This window comes from Neocloeon triangulifer, unplaced genomic scaffold (assembly GCF_031216515.1).
Source record: "Neocloeon triangulifer isolate White Clay Creek 2 clone unplaced genomic scaffold, ASM3121651v1 ptg000009l, whole genome shotgun sequence".
Lineage (NCBI taxonomy): Eukaryota > Metazoa > Arthropoda > Insecta > Ephemeroptera > Baetidae > Neocloeon > Neocloeon triangulifer.
In genome coordinates this window covers 4,340,906-4,361,925 of record NW_026775551.1, presented here as the reverse complement: position 1 = coordinate 4,361,925, position 21,020 = coordinate 4,340,906, and the positions used below count along the sequence as shown (strand labels likewise).

The following is a 21,020-nucleotide window of genomic DNA, read 5'->3' as shown; positions in this document are numbered from 1 at the left end:
GAAAAAATCCTTACATTACTGAAAAATTGGTCATGAAATACGCTCTACTCTCGACCGATGAATGGCTGTGCGATTGGCAGAGTTCAGATTTTAATTAAATGAACGTGTTCTATCTATACTGCTGAATATTTTGGGCATTCTATTTTTGAATTGTGTAAAATAAAGATAAAATTGTTGCCGAAAATAATGAGCAAAAAGGATTTTTGAAATTATTCCTCTTTGGGTGAAAATTTTTCAAAAAAATAAAATGGCAATATTGAAATTACTATCAAAATGAGAAAAAAGTGATAAATTAACAACAATGGAACATATAAATATAGGCATCCATTTGTTATAACTATTTTTTTCACCACAGTTATTGTAGTCCTCTAGTTCCGGAGTTGATCTGGTTGGAAATTATTTCGTGTGCAGTTGCATCGCTTTTGCATTTTGCAACATTCAGAAATTTCCCAACAAACAAACTTTTCTCCCTCTCTCTCTATCAACAAAAAGCTGCAAGCGTGCACCATTAACAATGGAGAAATGAGTGGTACTTCACCCTTTCGCAGTTGGAGATGCAGAGTTTTCAGTCAGGAAAGGATAATCACCGTTGTAATCCGCGGGAAAATGGGGCATGCAATTTTCCATATTTGCATTTTACGACTGCAAATTTCCACCATTAAACCGTCGAAGAGCACTCGAGTAGCGCAGAAATGACGCAGGGTTATGTAGCAAAAGTGCATCTAATCGCGAGAACTGCAAGTCTATATCACTCGCGCACTGACAGACTGCCAGCGGGCAATATTGATATACCTGCTTTAATGGTGTATTCTCTAAAATTTATGCCCGATGTGCTTTTCCGCAGCACAAAGGGCATTATTAAAAACTCTTTATTGTTATATTTTCCGCACTGCCATAAAATATTCCCGACAACAAAGCGCAGTGCTGCTGAAAAATTTACGTATATGTCACCGTGAGCTTTATTAAGCTCATTTCCAGCCTGCTTAACAAGCCATAAATTACAAGTTTCCCCTATCAACTCGTGATCCGTCAAACAATAATCCATGTGAGACTGAAATAATTTATTTCCCTGGCTTATCTCATGACTTATTTCGGGAGCTGTATAATTTCGTAGGTTGACAACATATCGAAATTGTTTCCGAGTTGTCTTATCGTCGGAGGCCCCAGTTCTGCACGCGCCGGTTGCCGATGTACAGGTAAATATATTCATGCTTGTTTGGATTTTACGGCCGAGGGCAATAAATTTTGGAATTTTATTTACTCTCTGTGTATTGTTTGGTTGCGAGTGGAGTGGATGGCCGAATGTGTATTGGTAAAAAAAACTGCAAAGTTATCTTCTGGAATGGGAAAAAAATGTATAATAAAAAAAAGCAGACTCGCGGACCTGGAAAAGCAATTTGGCGTGGGAAAACATTCGGTTTGTGAAATTGCATGTAAATAAATATATATGCGGCCACAAATACTACCGAATTTTTAATGAAACGGCAATTTATATTTATTTAGAGCTTTCCAACAGGGTGGCTCTGAAATCGGCCATTGGCTGACAAGTTTTTATGATTTCCCCTCATTCACGTTTTGCACTCTTTCTAAAAACTTTTGATGGGCCCCTGAAGTAAAATTTTTATGGTTTTAACTGGCGCGTTTTTGAAAAAATTAGAAACGTGGTTTTACCCTACCTTGGGGTCACGGCGATGGTCCCTGGTTCGGTTGGGGTCCTCGGCAGGTCGGCGAAGTCCTCAGTCGGCTCAAATGCGGCGAGAAACGGGCGAGACTGGCGAGAGGCGACTTTTGTTTTCACTGCAAATGCAAAAATGCACAATTTCCCCTCCATCCTGCTGGTTGTGGCTGCTGCTGCTTTTGGTGCGCTCCAAGACGAGCCAAGACAAGAGCGAACAAGTCAGGACGGGGATGAGAGACGTGCGAGTCGCGAGAGGCAGGAAGAAAAATAAAAATGACATTGCGCTGATTTAAAAAAATGTCATTAAGGATTCCTTATTGACATATTAAAATCAAGTCTTTACAACAATGGTGATTAAAATTTCCATTTGTCTTTCAAAAATCGCAAAAATCTGTTTATATTGTTGTAAGGACTTGATTTGACTATGTCAATAAGAAGTCCTTAATTAATTAATGTAATGTAACTCGTTCAAAAATAATATAAATATTGGCAGCATTGATAGCGTAATGAAATGGCGGTAATGTCGTTATGTTTTTTTTTTTTTTTTTTTTTAAAGATAATTCATGATATTTTTTATATGAGTTATAAAGCATTGTGTGGAATTTTTTCCAAATGAATTATTCTAATTATTTATTATGGACGAAATAATTTTTTGGAAATATTTTAATTTTGGGTCCGAGTCCTCTAAAGGAAAATAAAAAAAATATTCGAGCGACATTGGCTTAAAACAAAAAAGAAGTTGAATTTCACAATCGAGGTTTGATTCATGGTGCTTTGAATTTAAATTCGGCTTTTTCTCGATGAGTTTTTGTGAGTTTTTATTATTTAAGAAAAAACAATATTATCCTATAATAAAATTGTTCTTTAAAAATATTTTGAATTATATGTCAAATTTTGTGTTAAAAATTTGTTTGTGTAGAAATGTTGATCTCAATAATTTTTCTCAGTAAAATTGTCAATTTAAGAAAAAAAATAATTTTTGAAAAAAGATTCATTTTTGTACTAAATTTTAGTCAAAATATTTTCACAGCTCATGTAAGAAGGATATTGTTTTTTCTTAAACAATAAAAAGTCACAAAAACCCATTGAGGAAAAGCCTAATTTAAATTCAAATCACCAGGAACAAATAAGAAAGATACATTTTTCAATGTTAATTTTTATTTTCAAAAATTTTCCCTGATAACCGTGATAACGAATATTCATTCGGAAAAAATTCCACACAAACGCTTCATAACTGCTCAGCTCCAATTGATTTGTTTAAAAAAAAAATAATAAAATAAAATTGCGCCATTTCATCACACGATCAATGCTGAAAATAGGGATTTTTTTAAATTTTAATCGCGTTTTTAATGTTATGTGAAATTTTTAATTTTAAAATTAATTAAAATGTCATTTTTATTATGTATTTCTTCCTGCCTCTAGCTACAAGTACATCTCTCATCCCCGTCCTGACTTGTTCGTTCTTGTCTTGGCTCGTCTTGGAGCACCAAAACCAGCAGCAGCAGCCCAGGATGGAGGGGAAAGTGTGCATTTTTGCAGTAAAAACAAAAGTCGCCTCTCGCCTGTCTCGCCCGTTTCTCGCCGAATTTGAGCCAACAGAGGACTTCGCCGACCTGCCGAGGACCCCAACCGAACCAGGGACCATCGCCGGGCCCCCAAGGTAGGGAAAATCGCTTTTCTAAATTAAACACGCGCCAGGCTCTTTTATTATTTGATTTGCCCCTCTTGCCGGCCGAGGATTCCGAGACTGCGTTTCTCTGGTTCAAAATTTGAGTGGGCAATCATTCGGCGTAAGCACAACGCCGAATTTTTCAATTACCGATTGAGCCGTTACGAGCGCCGAATTGTCAATCCCTCAGCAAATGCGATATTCAAAATTCAGACTGCTTAATCAAATGCTTTAAAACCATTCAGCCTTTAATTTAAATTAAGGAAAAAAAAATTACATCTTAATCTAAATTTGTTAAAATATATAATATGTATTTAATTTATAAGACTTAATTTACATTATTTTTATTTAAACACATTTTTTTTTTAAATTAAAAGGTTTATTATTTATGTTCTTAGTAAAAAAATTTAATTTATCTATTTGAAACATATTATAATATGGATTTTTATATGTACAATATAAACACAAAATTTATTTTTAAATAAAGCTTTGATGGTAAGATTTTATAATTTCATTTCTCTACTAGAATTTAATGACATTGCATCTTCAAGATAATTGTAAAAGTTTTGATGATAAATTAAATTAATGGTTTCTTAAGAGAACTGGAAGAAAATTATGTTGTCTTTCAAATAATACGAGGAACAAGGCCAGCAAAATAAATCATTCTCCTCTCGTGCCTCTCTAATATAAGATGAAATTGTGAAATGCCTTGTCGCAATATCATCAGGGATGGGCCAAAAACATGCAAAATTATCTCCTAGGAGATCTGTGAACAATGATAGCTCATCTGATTAATTCACACAGGCTTAAATTCAATTGGCATAGCAAAATGATCGGCTACAAAAGAAAGCGATAAAATTTTGGAATCTTTGGCGAAATTCAATTTTGCAGATTCGTCAACTAGCCCGACCCGAGAAAATTGTGACGGCTAAAAAAAATTATGCTCTCATACATAAGGGTAGAGGATGCGGAAGCCCAGGTGCTGAAAGGACAGGCGAGGCTCGCAGTACGACGCAGAAGAAAAAGCGTAATAAAATTTAATGAGTCCGGAATTATGAATTCTAGAGAGGCTTCATATTTTAAAGGGGCTGCTTCATTTTCCGTGCTGCGCTGGGCGAGGAAAATTAAAGATAAAGTCACGTAAGCGCCAAAGCGCCCATATTGCAGTGACAGTTTCTTTTTCATCTTGTACTCGATATTTCGCACAAGCAGAGAGAGAGGAAGCTGTTGCTTTTCCGTCTGCTAATTATGCTGCACGGGGGTTGTCGACGCGCAAATTGAAATTCAATCGAGCGAGAGCTCATCGCCGCCTCCGCCATCTCGTCATCGCGACTCTTTGATGGAAACGACTCACGCAAAAGCGCCGCCGCCGCCGCCACCGCGATATTAATAATTACGCCGCGAGTCACGACGCTAATTGACTGTCTGGATCAAAGTCTTCGCTCACACGCAATCAACTGTCTTTGGCGGGGATGAAGTAAAGTGAGATATAAATTTGGAACCGCACCTTGGATTAAAGGTAACAGCTTGGGAATCTAATAAACTTGATAAATTTGGATGATATTAACATGTTTTAACGAGTCAAAGGAAATGAGCTGATAGGCGCTTTATTTACATTATTTCTACACAAAATTGAAGTGAATTAAAATTAAATTTCTTTATTGGGTTTATTGAAGATCAATTTGGAATATTTAGATGATGAATCTTGTTATAGACAGTGATTGCCTTGTGATACACCAAGGAGCTTAATTTTCAACTAAATTTACACATCCATCGTTGAAAATGGCTTATTATTAGAGTAGTTTTAATTTTTTTTTTGATGAAACATAAAAAAATTAATTAATCTTTTTGTAATTTATTCATATTTGTCGTATTTATAGGTTTTTACTTTTGTGAGTGTCCTGGGGCTGTTTTCGAATTTTGCGAGGTGAAATATTAAATTAAAAAAAAAAAAAATGGTTGGTTTTAAAGTGAAGAATATATAATAAATTTTAATTACCAAAATTATGTTTTATAAAATTAAGGGTACATAATTATATGAAACCTATTGCGAAAGGTCTTGACTCATTATTAATCTTCATTAATAAAAAAGAGGTCTTTTAGGAGGGCACATCCATTAATGGCTCATCGTCTTATACGCGCAAGCTACTTTTATGATTCGTCCGAATTGACCTACTCACTCCACGGACCCAATTCAATTTGCGGCCCTTGACTTTCAATTACGCGTGTGTGCAGTTGAGAACTCGGCAGCCTCAATTAAACGGGTACATTGGCTAATTGCACCATTAAAATCAATTGTCGTTGAAAAGCGGAGAGAAGCAAAGGAAAACTTCTCCAGTTGTTTTGCCGAAACACGCAGAAGGCTAAATCAAATTAATTGGTGCCACTTATACTCGGAAACTATTTCGTGCGGACGCAATTTTGCGTTAACAACCGGGAGAGGGAAGCGCTTTTTGTTCCTCAGGTGGCGTTGTTTGCTTTGAGAGGTGCTTTTGGGACTATGTATGTGTGGTGCCTCGGAAGCAAAAAGGGAAAAAAAGCTGATCCTCTCGCTAATTATTCTTTGCGACGAAAAAGCGAAAGAAGCAGCAGCTGCTTTCATTACCGTAATTACAAGGCGGTGCTCGAGGGCCTTGAGTTGAAAATCTCCTCTTAAGGCATTTTTGGACTCAGCAGGGGAATAACAATTTAAGAAGAGAGGGCCAAGAAAGATGGCTCCATTTTTTTTATGCAGACTTCTGCCCAAACATGAGAGCTGAATTTTCTCATCCGAAAAGGGAAACTTAAGCAATGGGTATTAAAAATTTGAAATTAAATTTGCTATATAAAAATTTGCCAATAAAAAAAAAAAAAATAATAAAAATGGTTTGACCTGCCAAGATATGGAAACTATAAATTTTTGCTAATATGCGACGCTGAAATAATATTTCCACGGAGATCCCTGTTTCTGCTGCGGATTAATTTTCATTTTATTCAAAAATAAATTTTATTTTTAGACGAGTGAAATAACATGCAGTATAAAATTCTAGACTTTTGTCAATTATTTATTACTAATATAATTTTATGCCATACTGCAATTAAATTCTAATACATTTTATATTTGCTCTGTATAATTTATTCATACGAATCTTTTTCCATGCAATCTGACGCTATTCAAATTTCATTCAAAGACACGCTCACGTTTCGCACCAGCTGTTCTTTTTAAAGAAGTTTCTTTCAAAAGTCTCTTTCGCCACCAAGTGTACGCATGCACGCTGAGCGGAAATATGTTGCAATCGTGATGCCTTTTAACCGGATTTGCATATTTGTCGCAAGCAGCGGCCGCTCTTTCATTTGGCAAGAAGCGCGGCAGAAAGCGCAGAGGAATGAATTTCTGATGATGCCGTATATGAAATATATAAATAAAATATGTCAGGGCTCATGAATATTCTCGTGCAATGCAGCTCGCCTCGCTGTATGAAGCTCGTTCAAGATATGATAATTACGAGTCGCTCTCCCGAGAGACAATCTGCGCTGCTTTTTTGCCTGCTTAAATAATCGCCTGACACTGGCACGGCGAAAGAGAGCAAGTTGTTCTTCTAACGTCTTCTGTGTTTGCTTCTTAAATTTAACAAGATGAGCATCAACGGCTTCCTAAAGTTTGTCCAAACTTTCTTTCGTTGAGCAAAAACAGAAAAACTTTCAACGAAAGTGACGAGATCAGATGCCTAGTTGAAAAAAAATACCTTTTTCAGCAGTTTAATTTTTTTGGAGTTTATTAAAATTATCCTCTGCATTAATGAAGAGTCTTAACACACTTTAGGGGGTCATTATGAACTAAAAGTTAACAGTAAAGTCTTTTTCTCTTTCCTAGAAGAATTGTATGAAAAGCGAGAGGAAAGTATTTTTGGTTTTTTCATTTACGAGTTTGCATAATATTTTGTTAAAAAAAACCGTCTCAGACTCGACATACAAAATTCCAGCAAAGTTTGTTCTCTCCTTACAAGTATTATTTACATAGTCATTATACAAATATAAATTTTAGGTGCGGAGTATCTTTCTTCAAAGGCAGCAGTTCATTTCAGTGTTGGCTCACAGAGCGACCGAGGCGACCTTCTCTTGTTCCTGCAATATAAATTTTAATGAGTGCCTTTGGTTTGGCAAAGTAGACGCCGGTGCTGCGACTCAAAAGAGAATCATGCAGTTCTATAATAAAATGTTTTTGCTACCTGGTGGGGGAATCGCTGCAGAGCTTCCTCCAAAATGTGAACAAGATCCTTGCTTCCTAAAACGTCGGGTACAATGTTCTGGAAAAAAATTGAATAAAAAGGATATTAGAGTCACCGTTCCGCTACGTTTAATGCAAATTTATGATATTGGGCTTTTATGCTTTATTGCAGCCTCGAGTATGATAAAAGCATATTTTTTAGGGGTTTACTTCTGAAGTTTGATTTTAATTTTGTCAAAGAGACTTTTATGTAAGATTAGAAGACTTTTCAAGTTTAACATTCAAATTCTTTTGTTAGAAGTTTTTGTTTTTAGTAATAAACACTTAATTGTTCTTTTGACAGTGTAAAATTTTTTATAGTATATTTTTGCTTTTTTATCATTAAAATAAAAGGTCAAGTTTAAATTTTAATAAATGAGTTAGTAACTTTCTATGGATTGTAAACACCCGTGCAAGATTGCATCAGAAAAAAAGACAAACAAAGTCTTAAAATCATCGTTCGACCTACAAAAATCCAAGTGAATGAAAACAAAATTGCGAAACTCACTGTGACTTTGATTTTGTTGCCGGCCTCGAGGTGGATTTCATGCTGGCTGACGCCGTCTCCAGCGTGTCTGTGCTCGTAAATTCCAAAGTACGGGAAGAGCTTATCAGCCACACTGCAACGCGAGTAATTCACCGTTAATGGCCACCGGTCGAGAAGAGCAAAGTCAATGTTTATTTTCCGCAATTTTACCTGCCGATATTGACGACGTGGCCCTCGTCCTTGGAGTCCTGCATGTCCCGCAAAACCTCGGTCATGAAGGCGCAGTGCAAGTAAGGCGAAATGGTGCGCGGGTTCATCAGCTCCGTGTCTGCAAACATAGGTTTTTTCGTTCTTTATAAAATCAACTCGCTCTTTGTTTTTTATATCCTCAAGTGCGGGACTTCTTCTTTGAGAAAGGAAAGAAGAGGAGCAGATTAATTGCTGCTTGTCGAGATTATATGGCGCAAGAAGTCCGTCTGCTCGGTTGCTAAGGCGGATTAGCAATATATAGGTGCCCTTCAAGTAACACCGATCAGGTCGTTGATTGACACGGATAATTAAAAACTCCTCCGAGAAAGGACTTTGCAAGAGGAAAGGAAGATCGTCTAAACGAGATCCGCACTAATTGTAAAAACATTGGACGTTTAAGAACAAAAAAGGTAGTGTCTGCAAATTTAGACATTGAAAAGGGCCTGATCGCTATTTTTTGTTCACTTTTGTAAAAAAAAAACATTATTTTAAAGCCTTTTATTAAGTTATAAATAATTTTTTATTATGTTTTAATGTAAACTTTTTTTATATTTTTATTTAATGAATATTGCATATATATTTTATTTAATTTGTTTGAAATAATTTGTGATCAATAAATTAAAATTTAAAAAAATTTGAGAAACAACATTTCAAGTAAAAGAACAAATTTGCAGTTATAAATATTCAACTTTCAGTGAAATTGTTTAAAGAGAATACAATAGTGTAAATGCAAGGTCTAATTCAATATTCCAAATTTTTAATATAGCAACAAATAAAATATAAATACAGTAGAGAAACAAATTTCACTATATCTTTAAGCCATAAACAATATTATGCAATAATAATTTCCTTTAAAAACCTTTTATACAAAAGCGCCAAAAAAATAATTGAACTTTGGTGCCAAGATTTCACTATTTGATCAGAGATATCTCGCCGGTATGGTAAATATTTGATTGTGGCACGTCGGCGTTCAAATAGAAAAGTGAGATTAGGCCCGATCCATCTACCACTGGGCATCCCCCGGCGGGGTGTGTGTTTATTCTATTAGGGGCGGCTGGAAAAACAGAGGGCGCGCGCGTGATTTATACCTCGCCGGCTCTCTTTTCTCCGACACTTTTTTTTTATTATTTTTCGGGTTTGCAGAGGCAGCAGGAGAGAACCGCCATAAATTCATTATGATTTACCTTTATGTGCCTGTGCATTGTTGATGAGAATGTCCACACCCCCGAGTCGGGCACGGGTCCACCTCAGGACGCGCATAATGTCCTCGCCTTTTGTGATGTCGCAATTGTGAGCGTAAAGGGTTCCGCCGGAGCCGCCCGGGACTTGGCCGTGCTGGCCGGAGCTCTGCAAAAATACACACCCCACACTTGAAAATCTAAATCTTGCTTTTTGTGTTTGTGCGTAAAAACGTTCGGGCGGAAAAGCTTCTGGATTTATGCGAGCAAGAGATGCTCTTCTTCTCGCCCAGATTCTGAATACCCTATTGTTCGGCAATAATAACACGAAATTGCTTTTAATTCGTATGAATTGTGAGCTGGGCAGTTTCAGACACGCAAAAAATTGCGAGCGAAATATTTTATTCTTCCCCTTTTCAAGGCTCACAATGAAAAAAAAGTACTCTTAACTTCATAAGAAAGGGTTCACTAAATTAAAACAAAAAGTGCAATTAATATCAAATAAGAAAAGAATTTCATAAAAATTAAGGAGGTCAATGAAACAAAATTTGATTTGCTATGCTTTAAACACTAATAAGTTTTCCTTTTAATTTAAATAATTTCTAAGTTCTAATTTTACTCATACTGGCGCTTGCAACCAATTTGAAAAAAAAAAATGATTTCTGAGAAACTTTGTGGTTAAATTAGCCTTTTTTCCCACAAAAATTTTCTATTTTGGGTTCTATTATAATTTTGATTATTGAATTTTATTACAACAATTGAATTCATTTAGACTGGGAAAATAAAGTTATAAAATTTAATGGCGACCGAAATATAATTTTATGTAAAAAGAAAACATGATTGTCGAAATATGGGACATTTTCAGAAAAAAGAAAAATAATGATTAAAATAATTACTCACCCCCAAATTATCAACCCTTTTCGCCAATCCAATGACGCGGACGCCTCTGTTGACGAGGTGTTTGGCCAGTGAGGGTCCAGCACCCTCGGCCATCTCAGTGAGGAGAGCAACTTTGCCTACCCAGCGATGCATTTCGATTCGAACTGAAGCTCGCCGGCTCGGTCTCTTCTTATTATAATCAAACAGGCGTGCTGTGTGTCCGATTCCGAACTGCGTAATAGGCGATGTGTCCTTCACAATGAACACCGCGTGTTAGTGATTGAGCGAGAGTGGGGTCCGCCGCGAACAGTGGTGGGACTCGATGGTCTAGTAGTGCGTATGTTGAATGCAAAGCCCGAGATATTTATCTGCATGTTTTATCAAACCAGCTGGCGCTGGATTGATTTGTTTTTCATTTGCGCAAAATATTGGACTATTGACTGATAGAGGAATGATTAGATATTTGATTGTGTGGACTTTGATTTGCTTTCTAAGTGAGGGGCATTGATGATTTCAGCAGCAATGGCTCAATAATAATTTAAAATCTCTGAAAAAATGTTCTTATTTTAATTTGTAGTCTCTGCAAAATAGTGTGATTAGGATAAGAAAAAACAATTATTTTGTTTTTATTAATATATTTTTTTTTAATCCCAATAAATATATAATAATAAATTAAAAAAAAAATAAAAAGTTTTGCCAATATAATTAATTAATGCGTGGTAAATTGGTAAATTATTATTTTTTAATATACTACATATCTGTCTCTTTTTATCAGACTGACTTTTTAATGTGTAATAATTGTGTTGCTTTAAATAACCAAATTGCTTCATATTTATTTTATAACATTATTACGTATTACGTTAAATTTATACAGATAAATTGTTGACCCCAAAAACCATTGAATTAATTGGTTTTTGGGGTTACAAAATACAAAGAGTTCAAATAATTATCTGTAGGTTGAGATTTGAATTGTATAGAATCGATCGTACTATTTATAATCAAATTATAATACTTCCTACAAATTTTTCAATTAAGACTCGAAATGTTTATTTTTTAATCATTTTTAAATCCAATAGTTGTAGCTAACATGATCAAACAAATGATGAAATTTATTCAAACTTTCAAAAAAATTTAATGATTCTAAATTTCATCATTTTTAAACGTTGCATCTTGCAACACTTTAAGCAGCCGTGACGTACTCTCTGTTATATCATCCAGTGGCTCAGCAGACAACGAACTGCATCTCGCAAAGATGACTGTTCTGAATGAACCAGAATGGCTACGAGACGCGGCTCACGTTCACACCGCGTGCATTCACTTTTTATATGAATTGCAGTGAATGTGTGCGGGAATACACGTATACCTCTTGCTAGCCTTTCTTTGTTCGGATGTGATGTGATTTATGAATGTGTGTCACTAGGTGGTTTTTTATTTTCTCACCGCGCCTCTCTTTTTTTTTTAATCTGTCCTTTTTTAGCAGACGAGCCACAAATGACTTTTGACCTGACGTTTTAATCTAGAAAGACTGTTATGACTTATTCTAAATTTACTTCGAGCCTGCCTCATAACAATTTGAATAAATATTTAATAATAGTTTTCCAACACAATAACACTCATTCTCGACAATTTAGGTCAAAAATAAATACAAATGACTTTATTAGTTAAACATTTGCAATAAATAAAATAATCTTTCAATTTATTATGTAATTTTTCTTTGTTCCGTGAATGATTTCCATTAAAAGGTCAATGCGCACATACAATTTTATGCGACTGAGAATCGTCTGGAGAATCTCCGATTTACATTCGCCGTCTCTGTTCATTGGAAAGTTGCGAGTCAGCGACCTCGAGACCAGTTGCAAAAAACTGCGCTGCATTACCTTGCGCACATGAAAAGCTGTTGATTCAATATTTATTCTCCAAAATTGCATGCAAGCGTCATTTTCTCGTGTCATTCTTTTTGGAGGACTGTGAAAAGTTATTAAATATTCCATTTTGGGTTGTCACTTTTGTTATTTACGGTGTCTCTCTCTCTCTGCTCGTAATATTCAAATTATGTCCTTTGTCTGTATCACGGCAGGACAAATATTTGAATATTTATTTATACACTCGGGGGCACTAAACCATTATGCTCTCTCACGAATTCAAAGTTCAGCGGCTGCATTATGAGGTTAATTTTATTATTGGAGATTAGATACAAACGGAGTCGGAATAAAAAACTGTTTACCTTCCATATCATTTTGACATGCAACTGCACGCCGCCTCTATATTATTATTATTTATCCCGGCAACTCCCGCTGAGTATTGTTCGAGACACTTTTGTTTAATTTTCATTTCACATGCAATGTTTCTGTTTTCTTGCCGGCAACACCAAGCGCGCCACGTTAATGCTATTTCCAGGCAAAAAATAACATTGAATGAAAATGGGTACAAAGGATGGGTCACGGTTTAAATAATACAAATTCGAAACAAAATTAACCAACCCTCGGTTCTCCTCAAAAGTTTTCCGATTTTCGATGATGGAATTTGTTAATATGCTCAAAACCTAATGGGTTTTTTTAGATTTCGGTGGATGTAAAAAAATGTTGGCTCGCTGGGCACAGAGTGACACATTTTTGCTATACATTAATGGATGAAAACTTTTTTCACCAGTGGCGTATTTCGCTTGACCCTTTCCCTTATGAATAGAAATGAGTTCCAACCTTTCAACTCTTGATCTGCCTGAATTGGATTGGAAATTAGAATTTCCCATTTTCCGAGAAATAATATTTTGCTGAGGGAAAACAAAATCAGTATTTCCACCTGAGAGCTTTAAAGTGGTGCACATAATTTTTACACGACTGCAAAGGGAGAAAAGTCGGTCTGGCTGTAAATTTTGCGCCACACACATTATTACATTTCTTCCCTCTGCTCTGAAATTCATGTGCCGGCAAGATTATATCAATAATGCGAAATAAAACGGCGGATTTACGACCGCGAGCTGGAAAATTCGTGCTTGCCTCACAGCAGCTTTTCCAACACACTTTGCTAATTCGCTGCACCGTGAGTGAATTTTAATATTTCAATGCAGATGTGTTTTCAACTCGGCGAATATAATACGCTAGAGAGAGAAAAGCAAGTTACTTTTACGAGCCGAGCGCGCAGAAGACTTTTGCGACGAGCAACATTCGCCCCGTGTGTTTTTGTTGTTTATATTCCGCCGTCACACTCCAAAGTGCAGCCGTACGTGTTGAATCGAGTTAAGCGCGAATCGTATGATGAGTTTCAGCCTCAGCGAAACTCCTTTGCTTACAAATTGTTTTTGTCCCCACTTGTATCATAAAAAGCTCCCGCTTTTAACTTCAAGTAAATTTGCAGTGACAATCACAAGCTGTAACAAAAAAATTCAGGCGGCCACATATTGCACCAAGTCTTGGTTTTTCTATTAAATAATATTTATTTGAAAATATATTTTTATATAATTGCATATTATTTGAAATGATTTTAATTTTACTAGGAATTTCATAAACATTTAATGTTTATGGCAGTTAAAATAACTAAAATTAGTTTCTTCTCTGTGATATGAATGAACTATAGCAATATAAATAAACAAAAACTTGCATTAGGTTAAAAATTTCAACATTTTCAGATTTTAAATCTTCTCAAATCACAATTCTATGTTATAAAAGGTAAAAATGATTAATTATATTAAATTTGTTTCCTTTGCATTTGATGTACAATTTTATTTCATACAGCGGACTGTATCACTAATGGGATTATCGCTGGAAAGGACGGACGGAAAATGCATTTTCTCTCCACCCATCGTTGCGAAGCATTTTATGGTAATGAGCAGAGTGGCCGTTCAGAACCGAATGCAAAAACACGCAGATATAGCAAACAGCCCCGAGAGCACTCTACGCCGCCGCGATATAATATAATAATTTATTAAGCTGATTGGCTCTGCAGGTAAAGCTTTAATCTCTTGCCTCGAATGTGCTGGCCGAGCTTTTAATATAGCGAGCAGTGTTTGTTCAGCGGAGGATAAGTTTCAATCCAGCAAGGCAAATGCATTTATTGCGGCGGCGTTCATGTTTACTATAGTTAATAATTACCAACTTGCATCTTCTCCACGTAATAACGCAACTCGTGTATATGCTTCGAGTACAAAATCATATTTGATGAAGTCTCGTTAATATGCATAAAGAGAATTTCGCCGACGGGTGTTGAATAATTTCCGCCGGGAACGTCGTCAAGGTACAATTCTCTTGCGAAAGACCCTTTCCATCTTTCTTCAATTCATAAGCGTTTCCCGCCCACCTGTGCGCCTCCCTTTTGCATCAATGAACACTAAATATCTCATCGTCAACTCCCCCGCGCACTCTTCATCGCGAAATTAAATTCTTGGTAAAATGCAAATCATTTTCCAAGAGATGTTCCAATCAAATTATCAGAGTGGAACAATCTTATGAATTTATTTACGCACGTCGCAAAAATGAGAAATCTTGTTGTTAAAAATATTACAGAGAAACCAATCTGAAAAATGGACGCAAAAATGTAAACTCTCTGTTTTTTTTTTCGCTGGTGGCATTTCAAACAAGAGAATGCTTTTTACGCTGATGCTAGAGAACTCTACGTAGGCTGGCTGCTCTCTGTGACTATAAAAAGTGCACTTAGCATTATTGCTGGCTGGCGCTGGGTTGGTCCTGTGCAACAACAGAGAATTAAATACAACTTTTCTTTCTGGTTTACACACGAGAGCTGCCTGTGACACGTTTAGTGCCGGTGAATTTCTGCGGAGTGATGCAAATGAGAGCGGTGCATTTGCTACGATTGTACTTGTCATCAGTCCCATAAATCATGCACATTGCAACTTATTTTTAGCATAAAAAAATTGCATTTGTAGCTAATTCATTTTTTGTTTATAAATTAAACTTTCTTAACCAATTTGCTAGAAAGTGTCATGATCATAATTTAAAATTGAATTTATTATCTTAAGTGGAATTTATCTGTATTTTGAGATAATAAACACTCATATTTCAGCAAAATCTTCTACCCAAATTATATTTTTCTCGTGGATAAAAGAGAAACCATTAAACAAATTAAAAATAATAGTAGGAAATTATCCCATTGTATTTATTAATGTCTTAAATTATTCATCTTTATTCTCAATTTATTACTTTTCATTCCAGGTCTGCCAATTTAAAAGATATACAAAAAATAATGATAATGGAATAAACTGAAATTATAGCCTTAAAAGGAAAAAGCCAAAATTTTATTAGATGGTGGATAATTAATTTCTACTCTGTTGATTATGATTCATAGTTCAACTGCCATATTTTTGCTAACTTTTTAAACAAATTAGAAAAATTAGGAAATAAGTAATTTAAAAGAATCAGTTTGCATCCAGTTCAAAACGCATTAATTAAGATTAATAATGACACAAGAGAAAAATTTACGTCGATTCATATTTTATAATGTATAAAACTTGATCATGAAAAATAATATCTGTAAATTTTTTATTAATCATTAAATTTGTAGTGTTTTATTCTGAAAGTCATATTTGTTAGCATGTTTCCCTTTGTGTTTATGACGCTGTCAAGTTGCATTTTATGCAAACAAAAGGGGATGGATATGAATTTAAATGTCTCCGATGAACATCCTCTTTCTCTCACAACATTGTGAAAAGATGAGATTATAATCCTACCCGCTTTTCTCTTCCCTTTGCCATCCTCGGGCGCATCTCTTTGGTGTATACGTGTGTGAAGTAATTGCAGAAACGCGCGCAAAGTGTGATATAATTGCAGCTCGGATGTGTTTATATGAGCGAGTTGTTATCAGGCGCGGCTCTCTTTTCGAATACGAGTCCCAGAAGGACAAAGCAGCAGACACGAGATGGGGAGAAAGACAAGCCGTTCTAGCTGTAATTACCAAGCAGTAACAAACATTATTTTATCCCGACACGACGCGAGACTCTCTTAGCAAGAGTCTATGCTATCTCCCCTGGTATAAATAAATGTATTGCGGCCTCATTATTGTAACACTCGCCGTGCGCCAAAGAGAAAAACAAAGGCTCAGCCGTACACGTCGGATTTATAAGAGTTGGTACTCGCTGTGCGGTTCTTTTGTTTTAACTTTCTCTGTGATATGGTTTTCCGTCAGACTTTTTATCAAAATAAACATCTCATTAAAAATAAATAAACACACATTTATTTCCAGCTTCATTAAAATGACTATTTTATCTTCAAAATTTTAGTACAAATTATTATTGCAGTGTATGCAAATTTTTCAAATATTTTCCAGAGGTAAAATTTATTGTTCGAATATTTTTCTTAATAGTGCTAATAATTGAAACCAGAAATAACTAATAATCAGAAAAAATTTCCCTGGTTGTGAGAATTTCATGAAAAATTCTTTTTAAATCTATCAATTGCTTTTAGCATTCTAATTAATCACATTTGAATTGTAAAAATTTTGAACCTTTCTAAGAACGCAGCCAGATAATAACAGGTCCAGGTAAATCAGGTATGAACTGGTTTTTACAACTGGTTGCCGACCGGCGAAATCATAAAAATTGATTTCGCCCCAAGTATGACGCAAATTGTGCACCACGCGATGCGCATCTCCGGCCAAACTACGCCTCAAAATTATGATTCCCAACCGCTTTTTCAAACTCTCTCCTGAATTTTTGCCGGTGGCATTTGTCCGGTCGTTTCGTTCAAGGTGAACGAAACAGGTCGCTGGTGCGTTGCGATCTGAAATATGGAGTTTTGTTTACGTTCTCGTTCGTTCCACCTCCAGTTTATTTTTTTGGGTTCACTAGACTTCTGCGTCAAGGTGTTTTATTTTGCACGTGAGCTGCGGGTGATTCCCTTCCTGTCGGCGTCGTGGCCAAGGTCTTGGTCGGGCCTTTGTTTGGGTGCGGTTTGCCGCCGCGCTTCTTCCCGCCGGCTAATCAGCAGGCTAATGTTTATGTATGATGCTCCCAGTCGGTATGAATGTTCAAAACTAAATATACTGGCTGAATTTTTGCTTCCGTCTCCACACAGCCGAAGCTGCTAATGCTGGTGCATGAATCGTATAATGAAATGAGCAAAATTGTTTAATAATAAAATATTTTAATATTTTTTTTTTTAAATTTTGATATTTGAAGAAAATCAAAGACCCAATAGATGACCCGCACTTATGTCTTATTAGTGGCCTTAAAGAGTTGACGTGTTTTTGTCAAAAACCCTAAAAGCCGCGCAGGAAGCTATAGCTTTTTTTCGTTGATGAAAAAGTGTAGCTGCACACTGAAAAGTGATAAATGTTCATGCAAACAACTTTTCAAACTGATAATCACTTTATATTATTGAAAATAGAATAGTCCTGCTGGACTAAGCTAGGTTTAAATTTAAAATTAAAGAATTTATTAATTATTTGTATTTAGTTCAATTGATGAATGATAAGCCACTCTCTGTTCAAGGGCCTTAAACTAAATAAATTATTTATGCATATTTTGATGTTTATTTGTAGCACAATCACCAATAGTGCACATAACATACCGTAAGTGAACTTGTTACTCTGTCTTTGAAAAAAGCTCTTTAGAATTACCTCGGAAAATTGAATGCTTCCTCTATTAATAATTGAAAAAAATTAAAAAAATTTATTACTTTTATCCTGCTGTTAAACAGGCTTGGTTTTGCGTTGGCTGTGCTAAAATAATTTAGAGAGTAACTAGAGTTGTGTGACCGCAGCTGCGTTCACACGAAGCAGACCCCTTGTAATTAACAAACTGATCCATATTGAATTATGCGAGTACTGTGCAGCACCACAAACCGTTCGTTTGCAGAGGTGTTTATTTGTGCGCACCACCGAAAATTTGATGCATTTGAACGCACATGATCGCAAATATGGCTATCGCAAGATATTTCTCAATAGTTGGCAATTTTATGGAAGGGAAAGACAATACTAATAAAATTATGCTTTAAACAATCTAATTTTATTCTCACAATTGTTTTATTTCATTTCTGTATAACAATATACAACCAGTAGTTTTCATTTTCACGATTTTTTTTTAAATTAATTTTTTTTTATTGTTTATATAATTATTTGAAAAAAATTTAAAATTGAAGATATAATATTAAATTAATATTGGGGCTTTTGATTAACAAGAGTTTTAGAAAAAATTTTAAGTAACATTTTTTTTTATAAACTCACTGTATTTTCAATACAAACATAGAGCATTAAAGATATTTAAAAAATAAATGGATTTAATTTACTAATTTCGCGTGCAACCCAAATAACATATTATATGATAAAAAACATTTCATTCATCACTTAATCGATGCATAACTGCAGCCGACAAACCTAAATCTGTGCTGATGTACACCTCATTAACCATTAATACACAGCATGGGTTATTAATAGCGCATTTTGAGCGCCAGCGCATTGACAGTTTTGATAAGCGCACCCCGCATCACGCTGGAGCGCAAATATTGGAAGACACATTGGCGGTAAAATTTATAGATGTGCATTATAATGTGAACGTTGAGCAAGTTTCGCGCGGAGGTGCATGACTGGCTCCATAGTGACTGCATTGATTGGTTATGTTCCTGTGCAGTTTTGCACGTCGGGGAATTGGAAAAGGCCTGAGGAAAGCGTGCTGGTTGCATTCGCTGATTATGCATCGAGGCGAGAGAACGAGAGAGAGAGATGCAGTCTGCGATGCACTCTCTGATATTCTATAAATACGACGGCAAGCAGACAGGCACCTGCTCCACTTGCACTTCTTCTTCTTGCCAATATCCGATAGGAAAGTCAAGTCAATTAAATTTTTTCTTTATCCGGCGTGCATTATGTCAATCCTCTTAAATTAATAGAAAAAATTAATAATAAAAAATTTTTAAATATGGAAAAAGTAGGTTTTGTATTTTGTAATGCAATTTCTTAGGGATTTAATATTTTCTCATTTCAGGAATGCATTTAATTAAAAGAGAGACGTTGTTAAGTTTATTAATAATAATAATAAATTGGATGTATTACAAATTTACAATTATTATATTATTTTCAGTGTAAATTTTTATTTTTATTTCATTTATAGATCTATTTTTTAAATAGTTATTTTTATTTAGTTCTTCGTATTTTTAAGATAGATATATAACTTTTTAATTATAAATTATATATAGTATTTAAAATATAAATAAAGACATCAACACAATTTAGCATTTCAATTTATCCTAACCATGTTACAAGCCACAGCTGTAGCGCTTAATTGTTTTTCGTCAAAAGTTATTGTAGTTGTTGAAATAACTTTGGTACATTTTGATACGCGAGTTATTTTTTATTAAATGAAGGAAGTTTCCGCACCAAAGGTGTTTCTGTATCAAGCAGAAATAATGAATTTACTTGTCATTACTGTGGGAACTGGATTTTATTTCAACAAAAAAATCTTTCAGTCTTAATGGCTTTAATTTTTTTTAAGTAATCTTTATAAATTTTCTGAAAAATTTTGTCTGATAAAAAGGAAAGTGTTACAATTGGGGATGCTGCAAGCATATATCCTGCCAGCGCGGCGAGTGGAAAATAAATAAAAGTGGGGTACACAGCGGTTTGGCTGCTCTCCCTACTTTCCGCTCTGCTCCAAATTAATTGGAACTGTTATCGACTCCCGGGCTGTCCGTTCGTCTGCTCGCCGGAGCAAAAATCACTTGGCAGACGTAATTGCATTTATTTGCGCAGCTCGGTGGATTAGCCGCGCTTGAACTTTGAACCCGAGACCTACTCGCCGGAGTTATCAACACGGAATATATTCAGTGGCTTGAATGTTTGCCGAAGAAAAGCAAACAAGGCGATTTGCAGGCGAAGCAGAGCGTTTCCTCCAATCTCAAAGTTTGGTCATCTAATTTTCTCCAAACTTATTTGACTCGCGATCAAATGGAATGTGCAGGCTGAAATTTGTTTTGCACATTTTCCAACTAAATAGAAAGCTTTTTCGCGTCTGTAATTATCAAGGCCTCTTAAAAAGCCATTTTCACGCCCGGAATTTTCGCTCTCCTGTAATTACTCTCTCCCTTAAAGACTGTGGTTATTTTATTTCAGCTCCATTACGACCTGCTTAATGGATTTTACGGTGGCGTGGTGAATTGTTTCCCCCAGCAGGTCCATCGACCTCGGGAAAAAAATATTAAGGGTGATTTTCGCGCGAACATGGCTCAATTTCATGCCAAATATCGGAGGGGAAATAAAAGCTATCGACGGAATCTAGATTGGAGACGATAAAGTGAAAAGTGCACTGACGTGAGGGAGGTCGCCGCCGCTTATCTTATATGTGGAGCAATTACACAAAATTATGGCCTGAGGCCGTTTTGATTTCACACATAAGCGGTCGCAAGCGTGCTTTGATAATTTGTCACAATTTCAACAGGGTTAAACGCAAGAGAAAATTATTATAGTGCATTGATCAATCATGATCACGCAAAGAAAATATCTGAGGGTCGATGCAGGATAAAATTTGAAGCCGTTACGTGGAGGAATTTGAAATTTTTAAATAAATTTAAATATAATATTTAAAAACAAAAAAATGGTAAAAGCTTTACAAAAGAAAAATGAATAAACAGTCTTAAGTCTTAAATCATATATAATTTCCAACTATCATTTATATTGAAGAAATAATATAAAAT

The 21,020-nt window shown here is 35.4% G+C and overlaps 2 protein-coding genes across 2 annotated transcripts in view; one reads left to right on the top strand and one right to left on the bottom strand.

Moving 5' to 3' along the window:
- Positions 1-3,209: 3,209 nt before the first annotated feature.
- LOC132195432 (dipeptidase 1-like) overlaps positions 3,210-21,020 on the top strand; it is a 117,214-nt gene continuing 99,403 nt past the window's right edge. The window contains exon 1 of the mRNA XM_059617414.1: positions 3,210-3,338. The gene's annotated coding sequence lies outside the window, so the exon portion shown is untranslated. The remainder of the gene's footprint in view (positions 3,339-21,020) is intronic.
- LOC132195198 (farnesol dehydrogenase-like) lies at positions 7,067-10,667 on the bottom strand. The gene is made up of 6 exons (XM_059617028.1): positions 10,408-10,667; positions 9,514-9,676; positions 8,291-8,408; positions 8,102-8,213; positions 7,556-7,633; positions 7,067-7,451 (listed from the first exon to the last, which is right to left on the bottom strand). Exons 1-6 carry the CDS (start codon positions 10,537-10,539, stop codon positions 7,419-7,421), a joined length of 636 nt encoding a protein of 211 aa, XP_059473011.1. The 5' UTR covers positions 10,540-10,667; the 3' UTR covers positions 7,067-7,418.

Bases quoted from the DNA above. Each gene is read 5' to 3' on its own strand.
- LOC132195198 (XM_059617028.1), bottom strand. From the start codon at position 10,539: ATGCATCGCTGGGTAGGCAAAGTTGCTCTCCTCACTGAGATGGCCGAG. The intron at 9,677-10,407 runs GTGAGTAATTAT...GTATTTTTGCAG, and splicing joins AAAGGGTTGATAATTTGGGG to AGCTCCGGCCAGCACGGCCA. The intron at 8,409-9,513 runs GTAAATCATAAT...CTATGTTTGCAG, and splicing joins CAATGCACAGGCACATAAAG to ACACGGAGCTGATGAACCCG.